This window comes from Taudactylus pleione, unplaced genomic scaffold, assembly GCF_031769625.1.
Source record: "Taudactylus pleione unplaced genomic scaffold, aTauple2 ptg000400l, whole genome shotgun sequence".
Classification (NCBI taxonomy): domain Eukaryota; kingdom Metazoa; phylum Chordata; class Amphibia; order Anura; family Myobatrachidae; genus Taudactylus; species Taudactylus pleione.
In genome coordinates, this window is record NW_028284802.1 from 698,212 (window position 1) to 724,010 (window position 25,799).

The 25,799-nt window shown below is 47.0% G+C and overlaps 2 protein-coding genes across 9 annotated transcripts in view; both read right to left on the minus strand.

Moving 5' to 3' along the window:
- The window catches only part of SYNGAP1 (synaptic Ras GTPase activating protein 1), a 453,461-nt gene that overhangs the window by 378,875 nt on the left and 48,787 nt on the right, over positions 1-25,799 (minus strand). For 7 of the 8 annotated variants that reach the window (XM_088446589.1, XM_088446594.1, XM_088446587.1 and 4 more), the window contains exon 2: positions 12,757-12,878. In XM_088446589.1, coding sequence (XP_088302715.1) covers positions 12,757-12,878 — 122 coding nt within the window. Of the gene's footprint in view, positions 1-12,756; positions 12,879-13,939; positions 14,013-25,799 lie in introns of those variants that run through there. The other variant, XM_088446590.1, reaches the window with a different exon arrangement.
- Positions 1,883-3,195, minus strand: LOC148506481 (uncharacterized). Its single transcript, XM_088446706.1, has 2 exons — positions 3,094-3,195; positions 1,883-2,581 (listed from the first exon to the last, which is right to left on the minus strand). Exons 1-2 carry the CDS (start codon positions 3,193-3,195, stop codon positions 1,883-1,885), a joined length of 801 nt encoding a protein of 266 aa, XP_088302832.1.

Consider the following 25,799-nt stretch of genomic DNA (forward strand, 5'->3'; position numbering starts at 1 on the left):
TTTTTTTAAATAATTAACCCTACTTAAACAAGTTAAAAAAAAAAAAAAACCATACAGAAATCACAATGATTTGTGTATGTTTTAGCCAAACTCGCAGCTCAGGAGGTGAGTGTTTAAAACTTCTATTTCACAGTGAGTTTGCTACAATCTAACACAAGATTGGAAACTCGAATCTTAGTAAATTTGCGAGTTGCATCTTTTTCATCTAAAGTACTTTCTATTTTGGCCGATGGTGAATTTTTTCGAGTTTGCAATCTCACATGAGTTTTAACGGGGTATAAACAGAACTGACTTCAAACTCAGTCGAGTTTGTCTTTAGTAAATTTGCGAGATGAAAAAATGCCTAAACTCACGTGAGTTTGCAAAAGCACACAAACTCGACCCTTAGTAAATTGACCCCTAAATATGTGCCGAGGTATGAGTAGTAGGATTAGTAATAGTTGTTATAGATAAATATAAGAGGTAACAGTGACTGAGTGGTTATATGAGAGGTGATATACTGTAGATAGTAAGAATGAGGTACAGGTGTGTACAGGTGTGTGCTCATACACTTAGCGCCTAAACACAATACAGCGGAAAACGCCTGGCGCGACTGAGCCGCTTTGAGAGGCATAGCATCTTTTTCTTTACTTTTTGCATCTTATGATAGATCTATCACCATAACTCTTATTTTCTTCTTCGGGGACCATAGGGTCCACAGAAAATACCTTGGGGATGTCCCAAAGCAGTTCCCTTTAAGGATGGGGACGCTCCTGTGTTTCAGCAGAAAGGAGAATCCTACGCCCAAAGGAAGCATCCTGAGAGGCAATTGTGTAAAATGCGTAAAGGTGTGGACGGAAGACCTCGTGGATGCCTTACATATTTGTTCAGCAGAGGCACCAAGACAAACCGCCCACGATGGTCCCACAGATCGAGTGGAATGTGCTGTGACCGTGTTCGGAGCAACAAGACCAGCTTGTGTGTACGCTTGAGAAATTGTTATACTCAACCATCTGGCCAAAGTCTGTTTGTTAGCTGGCCAGCCTCGCTTATGACAGCCATACAACACAAATAAAGAATCTGACTTTCTAATGGGGTTGGTGCGATCTACATAGATACGTAGTGCAGGGACAACATCCAATGATGCTTCGCCTGCTGAGAGGCCTGAAGCTTGCAAAGCCGGAAGCACAATTTCTTCATCTACATGAAACCGGGATGCCACCTTAGGAAGGTACCCTGCCCTAATACGAAGAACAGTTCTACCTGGTGAAATAGCAAAAAAGGAGAGCGAAAATTAAGGGCTGCCAAATCTGAGACCCTACAGGCAGAAGTGATAGGCAGTAGAAAAACTGTTTTTGCTGTCAACCACTTTAGGTCTACTGATTTCAGGGGTTCAAATGGTGGAGCCTGCAAAGCCCTGAGAACCGTCAAATCCCACGGGGCTGCCGGGGGAACAAAGGGAGGCTGAACCCTCAGAACACCCTGAAAAAATATTCTAACATCAGACAATGGTGCGATCCTTTGCTGAAACCAAATTGACAGTGCTGAAGCCTGAACCCTCAGGGTGGCCAGATGGAGATCCCGATCTAATCCAGCTTGAAGAAAAAAAGCACTCGAGAGACCCTAAACACCTTACAGTCACATTTTCTATGTTCACACCACTGAAAATACGAGTGACAAATTCTGTAATAAATGCGGGCAGAGGAAGGTTTCTGTACCCTCAGCAGTGTCTGAATTACAGAATTGGAAAAACCTTTTGATTTTAAGATGGAGGACTCAAGAGCCATGCCATCAAAGACAGATGAGGAAGATCTGGATACAGGCAGGGACCTTGTGTTAACAGGTTCGGCCTTAGAGGAAAAGGCCACGGAGTGTCTATAGAGAGACTCTGTAGGTTGATGAACTAATGGCGTCTGGGCCAATCAGGAGCTATCAGTATTACTGTCCAGCCTTCCTGCTTGACCTTCCTGATGACCCTTTGAAGAAGAGAAAATGGAGGACACAGATACGCCTGCCTGAAGTTCCACTTTACTGCCAGACCGTCCACAAAATCAGCTGTAGGATCCCTGGTTCTGGATCCGTACCTGGGGACCCTGTGATTGTGACTTGAGGCCATGAGGTCTACCTCTGGAAGACCCCATCTGTCCACAAGGTTCTGAAATACCTGTGGATGAAGAGCCCACTCTCCGGCGTGTATATCCTGCCGTCTTAGGAAGTCCGCTTCCCAATTGAGGAATCCTGGTATGAACACCGCTGATATCACCCGAAGGTGACATTCTGCCCAAACCAGAATGTTTGATACTTCCGCCATGGCAGTCTGGCTACGCGTGCCTCCCTGATGGTTGAGGTAGGCTACTGCGGTTGCGTTGTTGGATTGTACCTGGACAGGCCTGCCCTTTATTATTTCTTGCGCCTGAAGAAGCGCTCTGGATACTGCCCTTAGTTCCAGGACGTTTATGGACAGAAAACTTTCCCTGGTCTTCCATTTTCCTTGAAATGTGTGTCGACCTGTCACTGCGCCCCATCCGCGAAGGCTGGCATCAGTCGTAAGGCGTACCCAATCTGGAATCCAGAATGGACGACCCTTGTTGAGACGGTACGTCTGTAACCATCATGACAGGGACAGACGCACTTCTGATGAGAAACGGATCGTCTGTGACTTTATTGAGTGGTTCTCCCCGTTCCAGTGTGAGAGAATTAACCACTGCAATGGTCTAAAGTGGAACTGGGCATATTCCACCATGTCGAAGGTGGACACCATGGGTCCCAGAACCTGCATAAATAGATATTGATCGGCTGTGAAGAAGCCTGCGTATCCGCACCTGAAGGGCCGCAATCTTGTCTTCTGGTAGATATATCCTTTGTGCCAGAGAATCCAAGCGTGCCCCTAAATGCACCATCTGCTGTACTGGAAGAAGCGACGACTTCTTCCAATTTATAATCCATCCGTGTCTGTGTAAACAGGCAATTGTCAGTCTGAGATGATGCTGCAACTCTTGTGGCAATTGTGCCAATAGCAGTGGATCGTCCAAGTATGACAGTATCCTGACTCCCTGGCGCCTTCTGCAGCACTGCGAACCGCAAGAACCGTTGGAGGGACGGTGTAATTGATACATGAAGGTATGCATCCTGAATATCCAAGGACACCATACGAAGCCTGGGCACCTGTATAAATGTGTTGAGTCCCTTCAGGTTTAGAAGACCGGTGAGACCCATTGGGTTTTTGAATCAAGAAGAGATTGGAATAATATCCCTTTCCTAGTTGATCCACTGGAACCGGCATTATTACCCCTGACACCAGCAGGGAGTGTATAGCCTGCTGGATGGCCAAGGCTTTCGCAGAATCAGCTGCTGGAGTTGTGTAGAAAAACCTTTGCAGGGGACTTATCCAGAAAGTAAGGGTGTACCCCTGGGAAACCACCTCCCGAACCCTGGCATCTGTTGTTGTGAGATGCCAGGTGTCTGAAAACTGAAGTCGCCGTCCTGCTACTCTGGGATCTCCCAGAGGGAGGCACGCCCATCAGGCTGCATGTTTATCCTCAGACCTGGAAGCCTGAAGTCTGTTTGGCCAGGATTTCTTAGACTGTGGTTTCCTGCAAGAACTGATTCTAGAGGAAGATTGTGTCTTTGCTTTTCCTTGTGAACGAAAGGCCCCAAAAGACGACTGCTTAGGTTTAGCAGTAGATTGTGAAGGTAGACCAGCCATTTTAGAAGCTGCCACCGTAGCCACAATCTTGTCTAATTCCCTACCAAACAAAATCCCTCCCGTAAACGGAAGGGATTCCAGGGCTCTCTTAGAGCTTGCATCTGCTTTCCAGTCCCTTAACCAAAGAGCTTTCCGAGCCACCACTGAGACAGCTGATGCTTTAGAAGATAATATACCACCATCCAATGCTGCCTCTCCCAAATAGGACGCTGCCACTTTAACATAGGAGATAATTGTCAGCTGTTCCTTGCAAGCTTCTGGAAGAGCCTCCTCCAGTGTCTTCATCCATTCCTCAATGGCTTTGGAAACCCAGGCCGTAGCCATGGCCGGGCGAGTAACAGCTCCTGATAGAAAAAAGACTGCTTTGAGACAGGCTTTCAGTCTCCTATCCGTGGAACATTTAAGAGAGGATGCAGATGGTATGGGCAATGTGGCGCTCCTAGCGAGATGTGCCACTTGTGCCTCTACTGACGGAGGAACTTCCCATTTGGTTCACTCATCCAATGGAAAGGGGTATAAGGCCTCAACCGTTTTTGATATATGGAATTTCCTACCCGGAGAACTCCATGCTTCCCCCATAAATCCCGAATGGTGCTCAGATTTGGGAAATTCAGCTTTCACCACTTTCTGGCGTTTGAATCCTGGAGCCTTTCTTTGTACCGGCTCCTCTTCGTCTACCTTTAGCACAGCCTTAACCGCCCTAATCAGATAGGGGACATCTGCTGCTGAAAAACGGTCTTCCTCTTCCGAGAAAGATTTGTGAGAGGAGCCCAGTGTATCCCCATACTCATCAGAAGATGTACCAGAATCTGAAGGCTGGACGACGTGTGAAACCGGTCGCCTTCTGGTTTTTGGCTGTACTGGCCTAGCTACATGCCACAATTGCTGAATAGCTGCTGAGGACGAAGCCACATGCTAACCTGAGTGAGCATACATGTCCATCCAGGACAGATGCATAGGGGGCATAAACATAGTAGGTTGCGGCTGCTGAGGTTATCCCTTCATTGGGGCCGGCCCCATGGCTGCCAATCGGTCTGCAACCTGTGCCATGATCTGGGAAAAGGAAGCCCAAGGGGGTTCCTGCCCAGAAGCTGGTAGTTTTGACTGATGTGGTGACTCCTTAAAACTGTGACCACATAATCCACCTCGTATGAAATCCTGTGGGGATAACCCCACTTTACAGGCCATACATGATACCTGCACAGGGGCTTCAGCCACCTGTCTTTCAGTTCCCTTGGACATAACAAAAACCACTAATGTTATGCAAAGTCCGAGTATAAATGCGACAATGTTTCACACCCAATATATCCCATACACCTGTAGTAGAGGGTTAAATGAGGAGAAACAGCAGTGATAGGTTATGACTGACAGTTATTCAGAAATAAAAAAGGCAGCATAACACACAGCAGATTCATAAGTCACATGCAATGCACACAGATATACAATTGATTTACAGTATATATATATATATATATAAATATATATATATATATATATATATATACACATAAATATATATATAAATATATATATGCACTAAGCTCTTAGTCAACTACCAATAGCCCAGGTAGGATATGGAGCTCTGTATGACCTGATCACCGCAGGAGAGGCATACAGGGAGACTGCACTAACCTCCTTAGCAAACAGCCACGGAGAGCACCTGAGAGTGGTCTCTGGCCAACGCATATAAAGGGAGGTTGGGAGGAGCAACCAGGATGCGGGAATCTCGTATCTGAACCAGCGTCTGGGTCGGAGGAGGGGCCGCCAGGGAAAGTGTACCTCCCCTTTGCTGTATGGATCCACCTGGCACACTGACATGGCCGTCCCAGGCTGTCAGGATCCCTCATATCTCGGTGGTCTAGTGTTGGAAACAGTTTGCACATGGCTCCTCACAACAGCGTCCCCCGGCGAGTCTCCACCGCCGGAGGCACGGACTGCCACGTGGTTCCCCACGTCAGTGGCCGCGGGGAACCACTTACCTGCATCCCCAATGTTTCCGGTTGCAGCCCTGGGCTGGCTAAGCCCGCCGAAATCAATCACGTCACTGGTGTTGCGGCCTGGCGGGGGAAGATGGAGCGGCGATACGGGCGTCTATCCGGACGCTTATTGCATCCAGTTTTCCCCTCACGCAGGACGCGCCGCTGTTTAGGGAAAAGAGAAAAAATTTTTTAGACTGTTGCCGCAGTCCCACTATCAATAAGGTACCTTCTCGCACCAAACAGGGGGCGGGGTATATATGGAGAAGGACCCAGTGCATCCTGGGAACTAAAGCTTGTTAACTGTTTGGTGGCTGGATCACTTCAACCACATACACCAAGGTAATTTCTGTGGACCCTATGGACCCCGAAGAAGAAATAAGACTTTTATGTTATTAAACACTGTTAAAAATTCAAAAAAGTGACTGATATCTAAGAGAACATGAACATCTCACACACAGGTCACTAAGCAAGTGTGTAAATTAGAGAATAACAAACCAAGGGATCATTTATTTACCATGGCGGGGATTCAACTGTTTCCCCCGGCATTTCTGCTCGCACCCTCCTGAATTTGGCGGCCTGAACCAAGACTTTAGACGAGTTCAGCCGCTTTACGCAATAAACCCGGTCTATTTGGCCATGACAAGCGCAATAATTAATAGGCGCTTAAAAACAATTGAATTGCTCCCTAGGGCACCCATTAAAGAGCGCTGTGAAAAAATTAAATCACCCCCCCATTACAGCAAAATTAGAGATGAGCGGTTCGGATTCTGTGGAATCCGAACCGCTCCGAACATTGGGGATCCGAGTCCCCCGCCTGACTCGGATGCCCGTTCGGGGCCGAACGGCGGCCGCCTGATGTCGGATTCTCACTAGAGAATCCGACATCAGGGCTCCTATTGTGTAGGGCAGAGCGCTCTGCCCTACACAGATACAAACACACAGCCGCCAGCGGCGGCTGTGTGTTTGTTACAGCAGCCAATGAGAGTCACACAGACTCTCATTGGCTGCTGCACGGAGGGAGCCGGCTGGAGCTCACACATGAGCTCCGTCTTCCGGCTCCCTCCTCAGCGTGTGACAGAGTGGACGGCGCGGGAGCGGGGATACAGGTAAGTTTTTTTTGTTTTTTTTTACTTGTGCAAGGGCCGGGGGCGCTACTGGGGGGGGTCTGCTACTGGGGGTCCATAATACTGGGGGGGCCTGCTACTGGGGGGGGGCTATACTACTGGGGGGGTCTGCTACTGGGGGTGGCTATGCTACTGGAGGGGGCTATACTACTGGGGGGGGGGTCTGCTACTGGGGGTCCATACTACTGAGGGGCTATACTACTGGGGGGGGCTTACTACTGGGGGGTGGTCTGCTACTGGGGGGGTCTGCTACTGGGGGGGCATACTACTGGGGGGGGGCATACTACTGGGGGGGGGCTTACTACTACAGGGGGGGGCATACTACAGGGGGGGCTAATACTGGGGCAGCCTACTACTTGGGGGGGCCTGCTACTGGGGCAGCCTACTACTGGGGGGGCATACTACTGGGGGGGCCATACTACTGGGTGGCATGCTAATGGGGGGCATACTACTGGGGGGGCCTGCTAATGGGGGGCATACTACTGGGTGGCATGCTAATGGGGGGCATACTACTGGGGGGGCCTGCTAATGGGGGGCATACTACTGGGGGGCATTCTACTGGGGGCACTGCATAGGGGGCCCTACTACTAAGGGGACTGCATAGGGGGCACCACTGCTGGGGGCATTGTGTAAGGGACACCGCTACTGTGGGCATTGTGTAAAAGGGGCACTACTGTGGGCATTGTGTAAAAGGGGCACTACTGTGGGCATTGTGTAAAAGGGGCACTACTGTGTGTCGTAACATAAATAATAGACACTACTTTATGGTGTAATGTGAATCAGGCTCTATGTGCGGTGTAATGTGAATAAGATTGTGCACTGTGACTCCTTGGGCCGTAGCCCACTATGTAAACAAGTACTGTGACTCTGCTGGCCGTACCCACTGGGTGGGTGCACTACTTTTCATTTCTGCCACTGCTGTGTGGCAATGTGTCATAGATGTGCTTTATACTGTGGTGTCTGTGTCGTTGTGCCGCTGCTTTGTCGCTTAGTAACCAGTCAGCTCACTGCAACCTTTGGCCAATAATGTTGAAAACAATATTATAAGCTGTGATATGGTCTAAATTGACTGGAAATTAATGTTATTGAGGTTAATAATACTCTAGGAAGAAAAAAAAGACCAATTTATGTGATTTTAGCTTTTTTTGTCAATTTTTGTAAAAAAATCCAAATCCAAATCCAAAGCCAGTCACCGCAGTTTGGCAAATCCAAATCCAAATCCGGACGACGAATTAGAACCAAATCCAAATCCGGCAAAAATGGTCCGGCGCACATCCCTAAGCAAAATACATTATTCTAATCATCAACACAGGTACAGATAGAAAAGAATTGCCATAAAGAATACACATATATAGTTGTTTAAATCACTACCATGCAACAAAGTACCTTGAAGGAACTAAGGGCCTGATTCAGAGCTGAACGCTCTGACCAGAGTGCTCGCTCTGAATCAGGGCCCTCCTACCTTTTTTTGGAGCGTCCTCATGGACGCTCGCATAGCTGTGGGTTACCACCCACAGCTATAGCGAGCGTCCATGATGATGGTCACGATGGTCTTGACCATCGCGACCATCGGGCTTGCGACGGAGACCCTGCGGTAGGGTCTCGCTGCCGCAAGCCCTGGAGTGATTTTGGCTCTATCAGAGCCAAAATCACTCCCACTCCCATGGGAACGCCTCCGTCTGGCAGGCACGCCCACCAAAGGGGGCGTGCTGTCAATCAACATCGACAGCACGCCCCCTTTGGTGCGAGACCCGGAGCGATGGTGAGCCCGTCGCTCGCCGGGTCTCGCGCATGCACACGACGGAGCTCCCTCCGTCGTGCGCATGCACAGTGGGGAACATCGACCCGCTTGCGAGCGTCCTGCCGCTCGCGAGCGGGTCTGAATGACCCCCTAAGTTGCCCAGTAAGACAAACTACACATATAAACATAAATGACATATATTAAAGGTATGCATGAGTACTGTATTATGGATGTGTTATAAGGACCATATTATGAATAGCCAAAAAACAACAAAATTTTAAAACAACTATTTGTGTAAAGGTAAAATAATTAACTGCACAGAAATATAATAAATTAATGTAAAATATTAGTACCTTGTGGCCAAAGAATGACTGATTTGTGGAACAGCTCTGGGTACATACCACTTACAAAGGACCTATTGATTCCTATACTATGCCACGTACTGTTCGTCAGACAGACATTAATGAAATACATGGTACAGAACTAAGGGCCTGATTCAGACCCGAACGCTAAGCCGCAAACGCACGCTATGGCTGATAGTCGCCCGTCTGCGCATGCATCAATATGCGCATGGGTGAGTCACTCACTGAGCTCGGGAATTGTGCGCTCGTAGTACACAGACTGGACGCTAAGTTGAGTGACAGATAGCGCCGTTTGTGGGTGGTAACAGGGGAAGGTGCTTGTGAATGAGGGAGTGGTGCTGCGAACGCAGGCGTGTCTGGGCGTCTAAACGGCGTTTTATGGGTGTGCTTAATTAGCATGAAGGCGTCATTGTACATGTCACTTGGTTGTATTTCAGCCTGCAGTGATCGCAGTGCTTGTGGTGGGGTAGTGTCTACCTCAAGGGCTGCTCTCGATGGTTCTGATTAATCATAACTTTCCTAGAGATGACGTGTTTTAAAAAAGAAAAGTGGGCGTCTTTATAACGGTGTGCATTCACTCTGCCGTCGCTCTCTAAGACATAGAGGGCATCCTTACAGCAGACAGTGCGATCGTGGAATTTGCATACCCGGCCCCTTTTAGTTGTGTGAGAGCGCAGCTTAGCGTCCGGGTCTGAATCGACCTCTATGAGCGAGATAAAGGTGCAAATACCATTTTCCCATTGTCCCTTCCGTGCCACGTATTTCAGTGCTGTCCACCTGGACAGTATATGAGGCAAGGCACAGGGATCAATAGATCACTTGACGGCTGTGCAGTATACCTGGTTGCACCAAACAGGCCTTTGTAGTGCGCCAGGTCCCGTGCATCTTTTTCTCGTCTTTTTCGCTCAGAAACGCATCTTAGCAATGCAATGCGACAAAGCGCTTCACTAGGCTGCAGCGATTCACTTCATATGTGACTGAGTTTAAATCTATACACGAAGTGCCACGATACAGCAGCCACGTTTTTATTCCATGCCAAGTTCTGTTGTGCTTCGTATACAGACTCACACTAAGGGGCACATAGATATACAAAAGTCGCACATGAAATTAATCCGCTACACTTGCTCGGCTAGACTCCCTCGCGCACGGTGTCTCTAGCTGCATTGCGTATTGAGGCTAGATGTACAGTTTGAGGGCACATCTGTAATGCAAGTATCTTGCTAATGTGGACAGGCACTACTGAGTGCCTTAGAGCCGGGTAGACAACATTTTCCTATCTGAGTGCCAGCCCAAAAATATTCTGGCATTGCCACCACCCGTACAACATATACAAACCTTTCAAAAATTAATGGATAGATGGTTACCAATAATGTTAGTGGTAAGTTTCCATGTCCCTCCTATTCTGAGGCTACAGTAGTTTGCTCAGGTTATGTTGATAATTCGTAGTGCGGAGACAAAAACATGCGTTAGAAATCTGTACCGCTATTCATCTGGCACAGGACAAACTGTTGCAAGGGTCATTCACCATAGGCGCAGGCATTGCTGGTTATGCAGGCCATGCTTGGGTTCTCCAGTTTGTAGAGGGTCTAGCTTGGGAATAGTTCAGTATCCCGACAAAGGGGGTGTTGGCGACCAGGATGCCGACGCAGGAATACCGACACTTGTCAGAATCACGGCACCTGCATCCCAACCGTCGGAATCCCGAAAGTACAGTGCCTTGCAAAAGTATTCACCCCCCTTTGCATTTTTCATGTTTTGTTGCCTCACAACCTGGAGTTACAATGGATTGTGTGAAGGTGTGCATCATTTCATTCACAGAACATGCCTACAACTGTGACGTTGTGTTTTTTTTATATTGTGAATCAAACAACATTTAGGAGAACATAACAGAAAACTTCAGCGTGCATAACTATTCACCCCCCGTAAAGTCAGTACTTTGTGGAGCCACCTTTTGCGGCAATTACAGCAGCAAGTCGCTTTGGATACGTCTCTATGAGCTTGCCATATCTTGCCCCTGGGATTTTTGCCCATTCCTCAAGGCAAAACTGCTCCAGCTCCTTCATGTTGGATGATTTCCGCTTGTGAACAGCAATCTTCAAGTCTGACCACAGATTCTCAGGTGGATTGAGATCTGGGCTGTGACTCGGCCATTCCAACACATTTACATGTTTCCCCTTAAACCACTCGAGTGTTGCTTTAGCAGTATGCTTCGGGTCATTGTCCTGCTGGAAGGTGAACCTCCGTCCCAGTCTCAAATCACATGCAGACTGAAACAGGTTTTGCTCAACAATATCCCTGTATTTAGCACCATCCAGCTTTCCCTCAACACGAATCAGTTTCCCAGTCCCTGCTGCTGAAAAACATCCCCACAGCATGATGCTGTCACCACCATGTTTAACTGTGGGGATGGTGTTCTTGGGGTGATGGGATGTGTTGGGTTTGCCCCAGACATAGCATTTTCCTTGGTGGCCGAAAAGTTCAAGTTTAGTCTCATCTGACCAGAGCACCTTCCTCCATACATTTGGGGAGTTGCTCACATGCCTTTTAGCAAACTCAAATAGTGTCTTCTTATTTTTATCACTAAGTAATGGCTTTTTTCTGGCCACTCTTCCAGAATTGTACTTCTCAACAACTTTGTCCCTGACTTGTTTGGAGAGCTCCTTGGTCTTCATGGTGTGATGCCTCTTGCTTAGTGGTGTTGCAGCCTCTGGGGCCTTTCAGAAAGGTGTGTTTATACTGACAGATCATGTTACACTTAGGGGTATATTTACTAAAGTGTGGATTTTTAGAAGTGGAGATGTTGCCCATAGCAACCAATCAGATTCTACTTATCACTTATCTAGCACCTTCTAGAATACAATAGCTAGAATCTGATTGGTTGCTATGGGCAACATCTCCACTTCTAAAAACCCGCACTTTAGTAAATATACCCCATAGATTTCACACAGGTGGACTTCATTTCACTAATTATGTGACTTCTGAAGGTAATTGGTTGCACCATTACATATGCACATGCCAATTTTCAAAATTTTATTTATAAAGATTCTTTTTTATATATATTTTTCTCATTTCACTTCACCAAATTAGACTATTTTGTGCAGATCCATCACATAAAATTCAGTTTAAAAAAATAAATAAATTACAGGTTGTAATGTAACAAAAAAGGTAAAAAGCCGGCGGGGGTGAATACTTTTGCAAGGCACTGTAAGTAGCGGGGTTAGGGGGAGGTTTAGGGTTAGGCACTGGGGGGGGGGGGCGGAGGGGAAGGTTAGGGTTAGGAACTCAGGGGGAGGTTTAGGGTGCGGGGAGGGGGAGGTTAGATTTAAGCACTAGGGGGAAGGTTAGGTTTAGGCACTGGGGGGGAGGGTTAGGGTAACGGGTAGGGAGGGGGGGAGGGTTAAGGTACTGACCGACAGGTGTCGGTCTTCTTACCCTGTCGGGTTGCCGGTGTCAGGATTTTAAATGCCGGGATCCCGTGCCTATCCCCTAGCGTGCCAAAAAGGTCTCGTCTGTGAAGGAAGAAGGTGGAGTAATGGGGGGGAGCAGCACAGGGCACCCCGCAGGTGCCACTCCAAACATCCTCGAGTGCCACTTTGTGGCACCTGTGTCAAAGGTTACCCATGGCTGCTTTAGAACATAAGCGGTTACAACTCAGGATCATGATTGGCTTACAGTGATCTCCTCTATCAGTTTGACACCAAAGGTGCCATGAAATGTCAGAAACGCTGTTAGTGCTGTTTTGGTAGAATATGTTTTGTCATTTCACCAGAAAAGCTTGCAGTTGTGCGCACTCACACGAGTGTGGAAAAGGTGAAGGAGACAGATATCATGACGGAGCTGTAGGCCACATCTTGGGAGATCTTACCTCCTCCTCATCGAGCATAAGAAGTTGGTTTCCAGAGATAACACAATATCGTGGATTCCAAGCTGGACGGTCATACGGAGAGGTGACGTAGGGCATCCGATGCATGGGAGGTCCTCGAACATCTAGAAGACACAGATAGAAAAAACAAAGCTTTCCATTCAGTTCAAAATCCAAAAGCAGAAAACAGAGTAAGTGCGAGGTGCACTGATCAAGTAAATTGTTTATTAAAACATCGCTTTTATTAATTACCCCAAATAATAAGTCCTCCAAATCTCTATTTAGTTCTACCGATCAAAAGAATCCCATCTTTGTTCATTATCACATCATATTAATCTGCGAAGCTGCTGCTGTTAAACCCCAACATCAGGCCTGATTCAGAGGTGGACGTACAGCAGATGTCGGACCTAGTGTAACACTATTTTGCTAATGGGCATGCTTCTAAGTTGTACTGCGCACGTGTCCCGAATGTGTCCATACGGAGTCGCAGTTGTGATTTCAGAACCAGGCAAGAAGTGTAATGAAAATCTAGTTGGGTGTTCCTTGGTGGTGACAGAGAGGTGCCTTAGCGCATGCATATACATGGTCCGTATTATGGGCGTGTTATGGGAGTATCGCAGGTAAGTGGTTGCGTGCAGAGACGCTCATCCGATAACGTAGGATGCCATGCTCGTACGGAGAATCTGCACCTGCCATAGGACTGGTATAAGTTTTGACGGTGCAAACAATGGAGGTGGCGTCTATAGAGGCACCAGGCGGTATTACAGCGTGTGCGGATGCTGACAGTTGGCATCTCAGTCCATGCACAGTCAGATGCACGGATGTACACCAGGGAAGGGCTTTGTAGCAACATTCGCATTAAGTCGCAGACAGGAGACCCCCAATAGACGCAGCTTCGGTCTTTTCTGCGTCCACCACTGAATCAGACCCTTCATCTCTACCAACGATACATAAGCCACCAACACTTATGTACTTGAATTTTATCAACTCGCATAAAGTCAGTCCCCAATCCTAATTGTATAATTAAACTCTCACATTCATCCTCGTATTTTCACTCTGCTCCTTGCATTGTCAGGATAGCTTAATCTGCATCAGACGTTCACCTCCAACGTGCTCATCCTTTTCCTAATCATACATATAGTCTGCTTATCACTTCATTATCCTGCTCCAGGTGTTATGTTCCTACCTTCTTTTGGATTATATCTTCACCTCGTTTACACCTTTTCCCATAATATCTCTTCATGTCTATATAGATGAAGGTCCATGATTTGTCCATACTGTACTTTGTCCATATTTTCTTTTTTGTCTAAACTTTCATCATCGATATGTCAACATTCCTCTTAAGCCTTCACCATTATATGGTAATTCTTATAAAACCATAATCATAGCCTTCCTATTAGCACAATCTTATATTTAGACACCTTTATCCAGCTCAAATAACCAATAAAAACCAAAACCTTCATCCTGCTCAAAAGAACCCCATCAAACTTTTATCCTGATCAAGTAATCATCAACAAACCTCCGTTCTCTCTAACAATTACCATTCTGCTCAATCATATCTGTAAAACTGTTATCCTTCATGATTACCACAAAAAAATCACTACCATACTTTCATCCCGCTCAAACAATCTCCACCACTTCACCAAACCTTAATCCTGCTCAATCACCAAGAAAACTTAATCCTACTCAAATGATCTCCACCAACATTCATCCCACTCAAACAATCGCCATCGAAACTTCATTCTACTCATACCATATCCACCAACATGCATCCTGCTCGAACAATCACCAAGGAACCTTCATTCTACTCATACAAGCTCCACCAACATTCATCCTGCTTGAACAAACCTCACCAGCATTCATCCAGCTCATACAATCACCAAGGAACCTTCAACCTACTCATACAATCTCCACCAACATGCATTCTGCTCGAACAATCACCAATGAATCTTCATCCTACTCATACAATGTCCACCAACATTCATCCTGCTCAAACAATCACCTAGGAACCTTCATTCTACTCATACAATCTCCAACAACAGTCATCCTACTCGAACAATCTCCACCAACATTCATCTAGCTAAAAAAAACACCAAGGAACCTTCATCCTACTCATACAATGTCCACCAACATTCATCCTGCTCAAACAATCACCTAGGAACCTTCATTCTACTCATACAATCTCCAACAACAGTCATCCTACTCGAACAATCTCCACCAACATTCATCTAGCTTAAAAAATCACCAAGGAACCTTCATCCTACTCATACAATCTCCATCAACATGTATCCTGCTTGAACAATCTCCATCACTCCACCAAACCTTCATCCTGCTCAATCACCAAAAAAACTTAATCCTGCTTAAACAATCTTCACTAACATTCATCCAGCACAAACAATTGTAAAAGAACCTTCATCCTGCTAAAACGAAACCCATCAAATATTCACTTTGTGGAACTACTGCAAAACCTCCTCCTGCTCTAACAATCTCCACCTAACCTTAAAATTTTTCTTCTTCTGAAATAATTATTTTCAAGCCTTCATACTTTACAAAGAATCTCCAACATTTTGTGCAATCTCCCCAAACCTTCATCCTAATCAATCAATCAGTCAACACCATATCTTCAGGTATGCTGGGCATACACTGTTCAATTAGCGGCCCGCTCAGCCGATAATTAGCTGGTTGGGATGATAACTGAAACAGGGAAATGTTTCCTACCCAGGGGAGGACTTCAGATATCGTCACCATACATTGTGACATATCTCACGCTGTATGGCCAAGATATCTTCTGGTTTCAGCTTGTCCGATAAAATATCTGTCAGGTCTAGCAGACATTTTATCCAGCATTATCTGAACCCTACATTGAAGAGACAATTACCCCACTCTGATCTGCCAATCGGCAGACTCTGATGAACGCTTATTTCTAATGGGATCATCAAAATACAACATTTAAAAAATCCTGACTCAAATTGAGATTGTCCAACAAGTTGGATTTTGCGTATCACCCGACAAAGGCATCGGCAGATCTGGAAACTGCCCCAATGAATTGCTGTTGTATGGGCCCCATTAGTGTGTTCACATATCTGCTGTTTCTCACAATTCTCTAACCAGTATTTTCTTTATGATTAACAGACCTGTATGTTTCCTGAAGATCTCTAGTAAAATTGTTAATGGATGAGTCGCTAGTCCTGACAACTTCCTCTGTGAAACTATTCCAAATATGACTTTCTTTCATTTTTTTTTACTGACAAAATAAAGTCCAAACTGTATTATTTACTATACATATACTTCTCTAGTTGTCCCCAAGCTTTACAAGTAGGCAAAACTATTCTGATTGGTTGAAGCAGCGTCAGACCCACCTGAACGGACGAACTAAACAATCAGATGAGCATAGATGCAGTTAAGTACATTGGTTCTACACAGTAAGGGGCAATACTACGTTGGGTGCATAAACTTTATTCATAGTGGTGCCACAATCTTTATATAAAAAAAATTGGAAGTCACTACTCTTGATTTCAAATGAACACGCAGAAGTTAGCTGTGTGGAAATACTTCATGCTACTATTAATATTCCTCAAGCCCCACAAAGTTTGAATTATAGTCAAACACACCTACAAATGTTGGCCACTGACAATTCTCCTGGCCGTTAAAGAAAACGTGAACATGTACCCTCCAAGATACTCTGGGCAGCAGCCTAACATTGTAGGAATGTGGTTTGCCAAGAAAGATCACACACTTTCATGTATTTAAGGAACAACCATTTGGTAATAATGGGAGAAATTACTAATTTTGCTATGTTCATATTCTCATAATACAGACTCATGGCGCACCCATGTGTATGTAACACCAGTGTCAGATTTTACCTAGAGGCTGCAGTCCCACCAGTAAAATCCACCACCCCCCATGAGACGGTGGGTAATCTGGCAATGGCTATTATTTATTTCAGCCAGAGAGGCAGTCCCAAGGGGAGGTGTTTTCTACCCCTGGGACTGCTATCCAGACCACAATTAGCAGAGAGAGCGCTTGCCCATAGGAAGCCACTCCCTGCCTCTCTGTCAACTCTAACCTGCTTCTAGGGGTTGCAGGCAGCTGATGTCCATAGAAGCCGGCGTTTGTACGCATGCTCTGAGGCGCAGGCCCTGCCAGATGCATTGCAAAATACCAAAAACAGGATCCGGATTGCAGCACATGGGCAGTCACCCCTCACATAAAACAAAACTCGTAAAACCACACCCTACCACAGGAATGTCGGACACAGCATGGCACCATGATGCCAGGACAGGGCTCATTTATGTGCTGGAATTCAAAAGTCAGCCAATCCCTGCAACTGACTGTAGGGATAAAAAGAGGCAAAACCAGAGACTTGGGTGAGTTCTTGGATTCTCGGTACTCTGGGCATGATTCAGACCCGCTCGCGAGCGCACAGCGCTCGCAATCGGGTCGATGGTCCCCCACTGCGTGTGCGCAAGCTGGAGCTGGCTCCGGCGTGCGCATGCGCGAGACCCGGCCAGCGACAGGCGCTCCGTCGCTACGGGTCTCGCACCAAAGTGGGGCAGCTGTCGATGGTGATTGACAGCTTGCCCCGTTTTGGACGCGGGCAGGGGAGGTGGCTGGGCAAACGGAGGAACGCCTGCCATTTGTGGGCGGCCTTACTGACATCACTCATGATGTCAGTAGGTGGACTTCCTGCTCTATTAGAGCAGGAAGTCCACTGGGGCTTGCGGCCATGAGACCCTACCACAAGGGTCTCGTCGCAAGCCCGATGGTCTTGACCATCGCGACAATCACCTGGCCGCTCGCCTAAGCTGTGGGTGGTCACTCACAGCTATGTGAGCGGCCAGGAGGCCGTTCTAAAAAATTAAAAAACCCGGCCCTGATTCAGAGCGACCGCTCTGTCAGAAGGTCCGGCTCTGAATCAGGCCCTCTGTTCCTATTCCTCACGGCAGGACAGATGCGGAGCTGGTTGAGGCTTAACCGGCAGAGCTTCCTTCCAGCCTGCTATCAGCGGTACCCTGCTCAGCAGCCTCCCTCACAGCTGTACTTTCCCCAGTCCAAGCGGGTAAGCGTTATTCCATAACTCATCACTAGTTCTATCAGTGTTCTATCAGGGCTCACTGTTAAGGGGGTGGAGGGCTCTCAGAGTGTGGCTAATATTACTGGGATTTCTGTATATATTATATATACTTTGCAGTTACTGAGTTTACAGAACTGTAACGTGTGCTGTGTAATGTAAAGGTATCGTTGTACCTTCGCAGAGCTACCGTGCGGGAGCTACACAATAACCGCTGCCTTGCTCAAACCGGGTTTACGTGACTCAAAATCACCCGCCGGTAACAATTAAACCCGGTATCCTCACACACGTGCTCTTATTTGTAAGGCAAACATATTGCATTTTGGAAGTGCACGTCATCCACGGGAACTACTCCGGAAAATACACGTTTGTGGATTGCCTAAGATTGTGCACTGTGGAAAGAGCAAAAACATTGAATCGTAGTCCAAACTACCAACACTTTACACCAACGTACCTTTATGTATTTATTTATTTCCGCTTTATAGTTATTCTAATTTATTACTATTTCTAAAAGACTGCTTGACTTAAGCTAGGCACACACTATGGGATTTTGCCCAACAATGTAAACGACTACAATGATTCAGACTGACCAAAATGATCCCAAAAACAGCCCATATACAGTACACACTACCCAATCATCGCTTAGTTTCAAACAATCCTTTTGATTTCAAACCATATCGTCTTCATAGAGAATGCTAATTAATTAGTAGACATCAGGCCGAGGTCCGTACACACTGCACTTTCTGACGTCGGGACCAACATAGCGTATGCAGCACACGCTATATTGGGCCCCGATCCAATCGGTTTTAGACAGACCATCAGGCATTTTTGTGCTGCGTTGACACTGACCTCATCAGGATCACACATCACAGGTAACAGAATGACACTGACCTCATCAGGATCACACATCACAGGTAACAGAATGACACTGGCCCCATCAGGATCACACATCACAGGTAACAGAATGACACCGGCCCCATCAGGATCACACATCACAGGTAACAGAATGACACTAACCCCATCAGGATCACACATCACAGGTAACAGAATGACTCTGGCCCCATCAGGATCACACATCACAGGTAACAGAATGACACCGACCTCATCAGGATCACACATAACAGGTAACAGAATGACACCGGCCTCATCAGGATCACACATCACAGGTAACAGAATGACACCGACCTCATCAGGATCACACATCACAGGTAACAGAATGACACTGACCTCATCAGGATCACACATCACAGGTAACAGAATGACACTGGCCCCATCAGGATCACACATCACAGGTAACAGAAACACTGGCCGAATCAGGATCACACATCACAGGTAACAGAATGACACTGGCCCCATCAGGATCACACATCACAGGTAACAGAATGACACTGACCCCATCAGGATCACACATCACAGGTAACAGAATGACACTGACCCCATCAGGATCACACATCACAGGTAATAGAATGACACCGACCCCATCAGGATCACACATCACAGGTAACAGAATGACACTGGCCCCATCAGGATCACACATCACAGGTAACAGAATGACACAGACCTCATCAGGATCACACATCACAGGTAACAGAATGACACTGACCTCATCAGGATCACACATCACAGGTAACAGAATGACACTGACCCCATCAGGATCACACATCACAGGTAACAGAATGACACCGACCCCATCAGGATCACACATCACAGGTAACAGAATGACACTGACCTCATCAGGATCACACATCACAGGTAACAGAATGACACTGACCTCATCAGGATCACACATCACAGGTAACAGAATGACACTGACCTCATCAGGATCACACATCACAGGTAACAGAAACACTGGCCCCATCAGGATCACACATCACAGGTAACAGAATGACACTGGCCTCATCAGGATCACACATCACAGGTAACAGAATGACACTGGCCTCATCAGGATCACACATCACAGGTAACAGAATCACACTGACCCCATCAGGATCACACATCACAGGTAACAGAATGACACTGACCCCATCAGGATCACACATCACAGGTAACAGAATGACACCGACCCCATCAGGATCACACATCACAGGTAACAGAATGACACTGGCCCCATCAGGATCACACATCACAGGTAACAGAATGACACTGACCTCATCAGGATCACACATCACAGGTAACAGAATGACACTGACCCCATCAGGATCACACATCACAGGTAACAGAATGACACCGACCCCATCAGGATCACACATCACAGGTAACAGAATGACACAGACCTCATCAGGATCACACATCACAGGTAACAGAATGACACTGACCTCATCAGGATCACACATCACAGGTAACAGAATGACACTGACCCCATCAGGATCACACATCACAGGTAACAGAATGACACCGACCCCATCAGGATCACACATCACAGGTAACAGAATGACACTGACCTCATCAGGATCACACATCACAGGTAACAGAATGACACTGACCTCATCAGGATCACACATCACAGGTAACAGAAACACTGGCCCCATCAGGATCACACATCACAGGTAACAGAATGACACTGGCCCCATCAGGATCACACATCACAGGTAACAGAATGACACTGGCACCATCAGGATCAGACATCACAGGTAACAGAATGACACTGACCCCATCAGGATCACACATCACAGGTAACAGAAACACTGGCCGAATCAGGATCACACATCACAGGTAACAGAATGACACTGGCCCCATCAGGATCACACATCACAGGTAACAGAATGACACTGGCAACCATCAGGATCACACATCACAGGTAACAGAATGGCACTGACCCCATCAGGATCACACATCACAGGTAACAGAATGACACCGACCCCATCAGGATCACACATCACAGGTAACAGAATGACACCGGCCCCATCAGGATCACACATCACAGGTAACAGAAACACTGACCTCATCAGGATCACACATCACAGGTAACAGAATGACCGGCCCCATCAGGATCACACATCACAGGTAACAGAATGACACTGGCCCCATCAGGATCACACATCACAGGTAACAGAATGACACCGACCTCATCAGTATCACACATCTCAGGTAACAGAATGACACCGGCCCCATCAGGATCACACATCACAGGTAACAGAATGACACTGGCCCCATCAGGATCACACATCACAGGTAACAGAATGACACTGGCACCATCAGGATCACACATCACAGGTAACAGAATGACACTGACCCCATCAGGATCACACATCACAGGTAACAGAATGACTCTGGCCCCATCAGGATCACACATCACAGGTAACAGAATGACACCGACCTCATCAGGATCACACATAACAGGTAACAGAATGACACCGGCCTCATCAGGATCACACATCACAGGTAACAGAATGACACTGACCTCATCAGGATCACACATCACAGGTAACAGAATGACACTGACCTCATCAGGATCACACATCACAGGTAACAGAATGACACTGGCCCCATCAGGATCACACATCACAGGTAACAGAAACACTGGCCGAATCAGGATCACACATCACAGGTAACAGAATGACACTGGCCCCATCAGGATCACACATCACAGGTAACAGAATGACACTGACCCCATCAGGATCACACATCACAGGTAACAGAATGACACTGACCCCATCAGGATCACACATCACAGGTAACAGAATGACACCGACCCCATCAGGATCACACATCACAGGTAACAGAATGACACTGGCCCCATCAGGATCACACATCACAGGTAACAGAATGACACTGGCCCCATCAGGATCACACATCACAGGTAACAGAATGACACTGACCTCATCAGGATCACACATCACAGGTAACAGAATGACACTGACCCCATCAGGATCACACATCACAGGTAACAGAATGACACCGACCCCATCAGGATCACACATCACAGGTAACAGAATGACACAGACCTCATCAGGATCACACATCACAGGTAACAGAATGACACCGACCTCATCAGGATCACACATCACAGGTAACAGAATGACACTGACCCCATCAGGAGCACACATCACAGGTAACAGAATGACACCGACCCCATCAGGATCACACATCACAGGTAACAGAATGACACTGACCTCATCAGGATCACACATCACAGGTAACAGAATGACACTGACCTCATCAGGATCACACATCACAGGTAACAGAATGACACTGACCTCATCAGGATCACACATCACAGGTAACAGAAACACTGGCCCCATCAGGATCACACATCACAGGTAACAGAATGACACTGGCCCCATCAGGATCACACATCACAGGTAACAGAATGACACTGGCACCATCAGGATCAGACATCACAGGTAACAGAATGACACTGGCACCATCAGGATCACACATCACAGGTAACAGAATGACACTGGCCCCATCAGGATCACACATCACAGGTAACAGAATGACTCTGGCCCCATCAGGATCAGACATCACAGGTAACAGAATGACACTGACCCCATCAGGATCACACATCACAGGTAACAGAATGACACTGACCCCATCAGGATCACACATCACAGGTAACAGAATGACACTGGCCCCATCAGTATCACACATCACAGGTAACAGAATGACACTGGCCCCATCAGGATCACACATCACAGTTAACAGAATGACTCTGGCCCCATCAGGATCAGACATCACAGGTAACAGAATGACACTGACCCCATCAGGATCACACATCACAGGTAACAGAATGACTCTGGCCCCATCAGGATCAGACATCACAGGTAACAGAATGACACTGACCCCATCAGGATCACACATCACAGGTAACAGAATGACACTGGCCCCATCAGGATCACACATCACAGGTAACAGAATGACACTGGCCCCATCAGGATCACACATAACAGGTAACAGAATGACACCGGCCCCATCAGGATCACACATAACAGGTAACAGAATGACACCGGCCCCATCAGGATCACACATCACAGGTAACAGAATGACACTGACCCCATCAGGATCACACATAACAGGTAACAGAATGACACCGGCCCCATCAGGGTCACACATCACAGGTAACAGAATCACACCGGCCCCATCAGGATCACACATCACAGGTAACAGAATGACACTGGCCCCATCAGGATCACACATCACAGGTAACAGAATGACAGAACTGTGGTCTCTAATTAATCAAGCTCTGAAATGAAAGTTTTTCGGGCCTTGACTCCCGAATAGCTAATGCCATCTTGAGAAGGTGACAACGTTTGTAGCCTGGAAACTACATTTCCACATCATTTTTTTCAGAGAGGGATCCTATAAGATATAGATGGCCGACGGAACGAAGATGCCGGCACCAGTGAAACTGCTTACAAAGACACAGTCGCTAGATCCGAACCACCTATAAAACGGTTGCGATACCCCTACTGTTTTAAAACCACCCCTCTGTTACCACCCACAAATGGTCTCTAATTGTCAATCACTCTGCATCTAAAGCCTCTCTACGAGCGATATATATTTACTGTCTGATCACACAACATTCTAAACACGCAAATTCTCTTATATCCACTCTGGTTACTGAATTTATTACTATACGCCGCAAGTCTAATTTCGCATGCACTAGTAGCCACCTTCCGGTCACCAGCCAGGAACACCCATCAGATTTGCACCACAATGTCTGACGCGGTCTGACTCGATCGCAACCACATCTGTGTGCCTACTATCCGTGTAACGCACGTGCTGTAGGGATTTCGAATCCTTTTAGCGCATGCGGAGTTGCAAACAATCGCTCAACTACGGGAACATCGGCATTACGTGCGCATTGCGTACAGCTCTGATTGAGGCAGTACAGAATACTACCTCATGACCAACATAGAGTGACACAATCCATGTGCTTATCTAGAAGAATGACCCCAGATACATGTAACCAGGACCACAGGGCCGCATTCAGAGCTTGGCACAGGTCACACAGTAGCTGCGTCTGTGCACGCAGCAGCTCTGCGATATTATGCTAATGCAGGAGAAAGCATTTTGTGTAAATAAAACACCTCCTTCCGGCTTCTGTGATCCGCTCATGTGTCCCAGAACGCAGCATTGGATCATCTGCGTGACCATCGGTCATCTCAGGCTACTCGGGATGGCCGGGAAATTCACGCTGCTGAATCCAGTACAGCTTCTGGCTTCAGCACACCCAGGAAACGGGGGAGACACATCACTGCCCCCCGTTTTCTTGGACGCTGCCAGTCACCGCCCCCCACACCACGACAGCATGTCAATCATTACAGCCCTGGATCTGCACATATGTAAACATTGAGATTTACGGTACATCTCTGAATTAAGCCCCCAAGCACCACTTACATGATTAAAAGTGTATACTTAGTTATAGAGCAGGAGAGGGCCGGGTGATCCTGTATTCCTAGTTATAGAGCAGGAGAGGGCTAGGTGATCCTGTATTCCTACTTACAGAGCAGGAGAGGGCCGGGAGATCCTGTATTACTAGTTATAGAGCAGGAGAGGGCCGGGTGATTCTGTATTCCTAGTTATAGAGCAGGAGAGGGCCGCTTGATCCTGTATTCCTAGTTATAGAGCAGGAGAGAGCCGGGTCATCCTGTATTACTTTTTATAGAGCAGGAGATGGCTGGGGTCATCCTGTATTCCTAGTTATAGAGCAGGAGAGGGCCGGGGTGATCCTGTATTCCTAGTTATAGAGCAGGAGAGGGCCGGGTGATCCTATATTCTTAGTTATAGAGCAGGAGAGGGCCGGGTGATCCTGTATTCCTAGTTATAGAGCAGGAGAGAGCTGGGTCATCCTGTATTACTTTTTATAGAGCAGGAGATGGCCGGGGTCATCCTGTATTCCTAGTTATAGAGCAGGAGAGGGCCGGGGTCATCCTGTATTCCTAGTTATAGAGCAGGAAATGGCCGGGGTGATCCTGTATTCCTAGTTATAGATCAGTAGACGGCCGGGGTCATCCTGTATTCCAAGTTATAGAGCAGGAGGGGACTAGGGTCATCCTGTATTCCTAGTTATAGATCAGGAGATGGCGGGGGTCATCCTGTATTACTAGTTATAGATCAGGAGAGGGCCGGGTCATCCTGTATTCCTAGTTATAGATCAGGAGAGGGCCGGGTGATCCTGTATTACTAGTTATAGATCAGGAGAGGGCCGGGGTCATCCTGTATTCCTAGTTATACATCAGCAATTGGTCGGGGTCATCCGGTATTCCTAGTTAGACAGCAGGAGAGGGCCTCTATTACTAGTTATAGATTACTAGTTAAAGATCAGGAGAGGGCCGGGTCATCCTGTATTACTAGTTCTAGATTAGGAGAGGGCCGGGGTCATCCTGTATTACTAGTTATAGAGCAGGAGAGGGCCGGATCATCCTGTATTACTAGTTATAGATCAGGAGAGGGCCGGGGTCATCCTGTAATCCTAGTTATAGAGCAGGAGAGGGACGGGTGATCCTGTATACCTACTTATAGGTCAGGAGAGGGCCGGGGTCATCCTGTATTCCTAGTTATAGAGCAGGAGAGGGCCAGGTGATCCTGTATTACTAGTTATAGGTCAGGAGAGGGCCGGGGTCATAATGTATTACTAGTTATAGAGCAGGAGAGGGCCGGGACATCCTGTATTACTAGTTATAGATCAGGAGAGGGCCGGGGTCATCCTGTATTCCTAGTTATAGATCAGGAGAGAGCCAGGGTCATCCTGTATTCCTAGTTATTGAGCAGGAGAGGGCCGGGTGATCCTGTATTCCTAGTTATAGAGCAGGAGAGAGTCGAGGTGATCCTGTATTCCTAGTTACAGATCAGGAATTGGCCAGGGTCATCCTGTATTCCTAGTTAGAAAGCAGGAGAGGGCCTGAATTACTAGTTATAGATTACTAGTTATAGAGCAGGAAAGGGCAGGGGTCATCCTGTATTGCTAGTTATAGATCAGGAGAGGGCCGGGGTCATCCTGAATTACTAGTTATAGAACAGGATAGGGCCGGGT

Coding starts and splice junctions, on each gene's coding strand:
- LOC148506481 (XM_088446706.1), bottom strand. CDS start 3,195: ATGGGTCTCACCGGTCTTCTAAACCTGAAGGGACTCAACACATTTATA. Junction 2,582..3,093: donor TTCAGGATGCATACCTTCAT/GTATCAATTACA, acceptor TGATGGTTACAG/ACGTACCGTCTCAACAAGGG.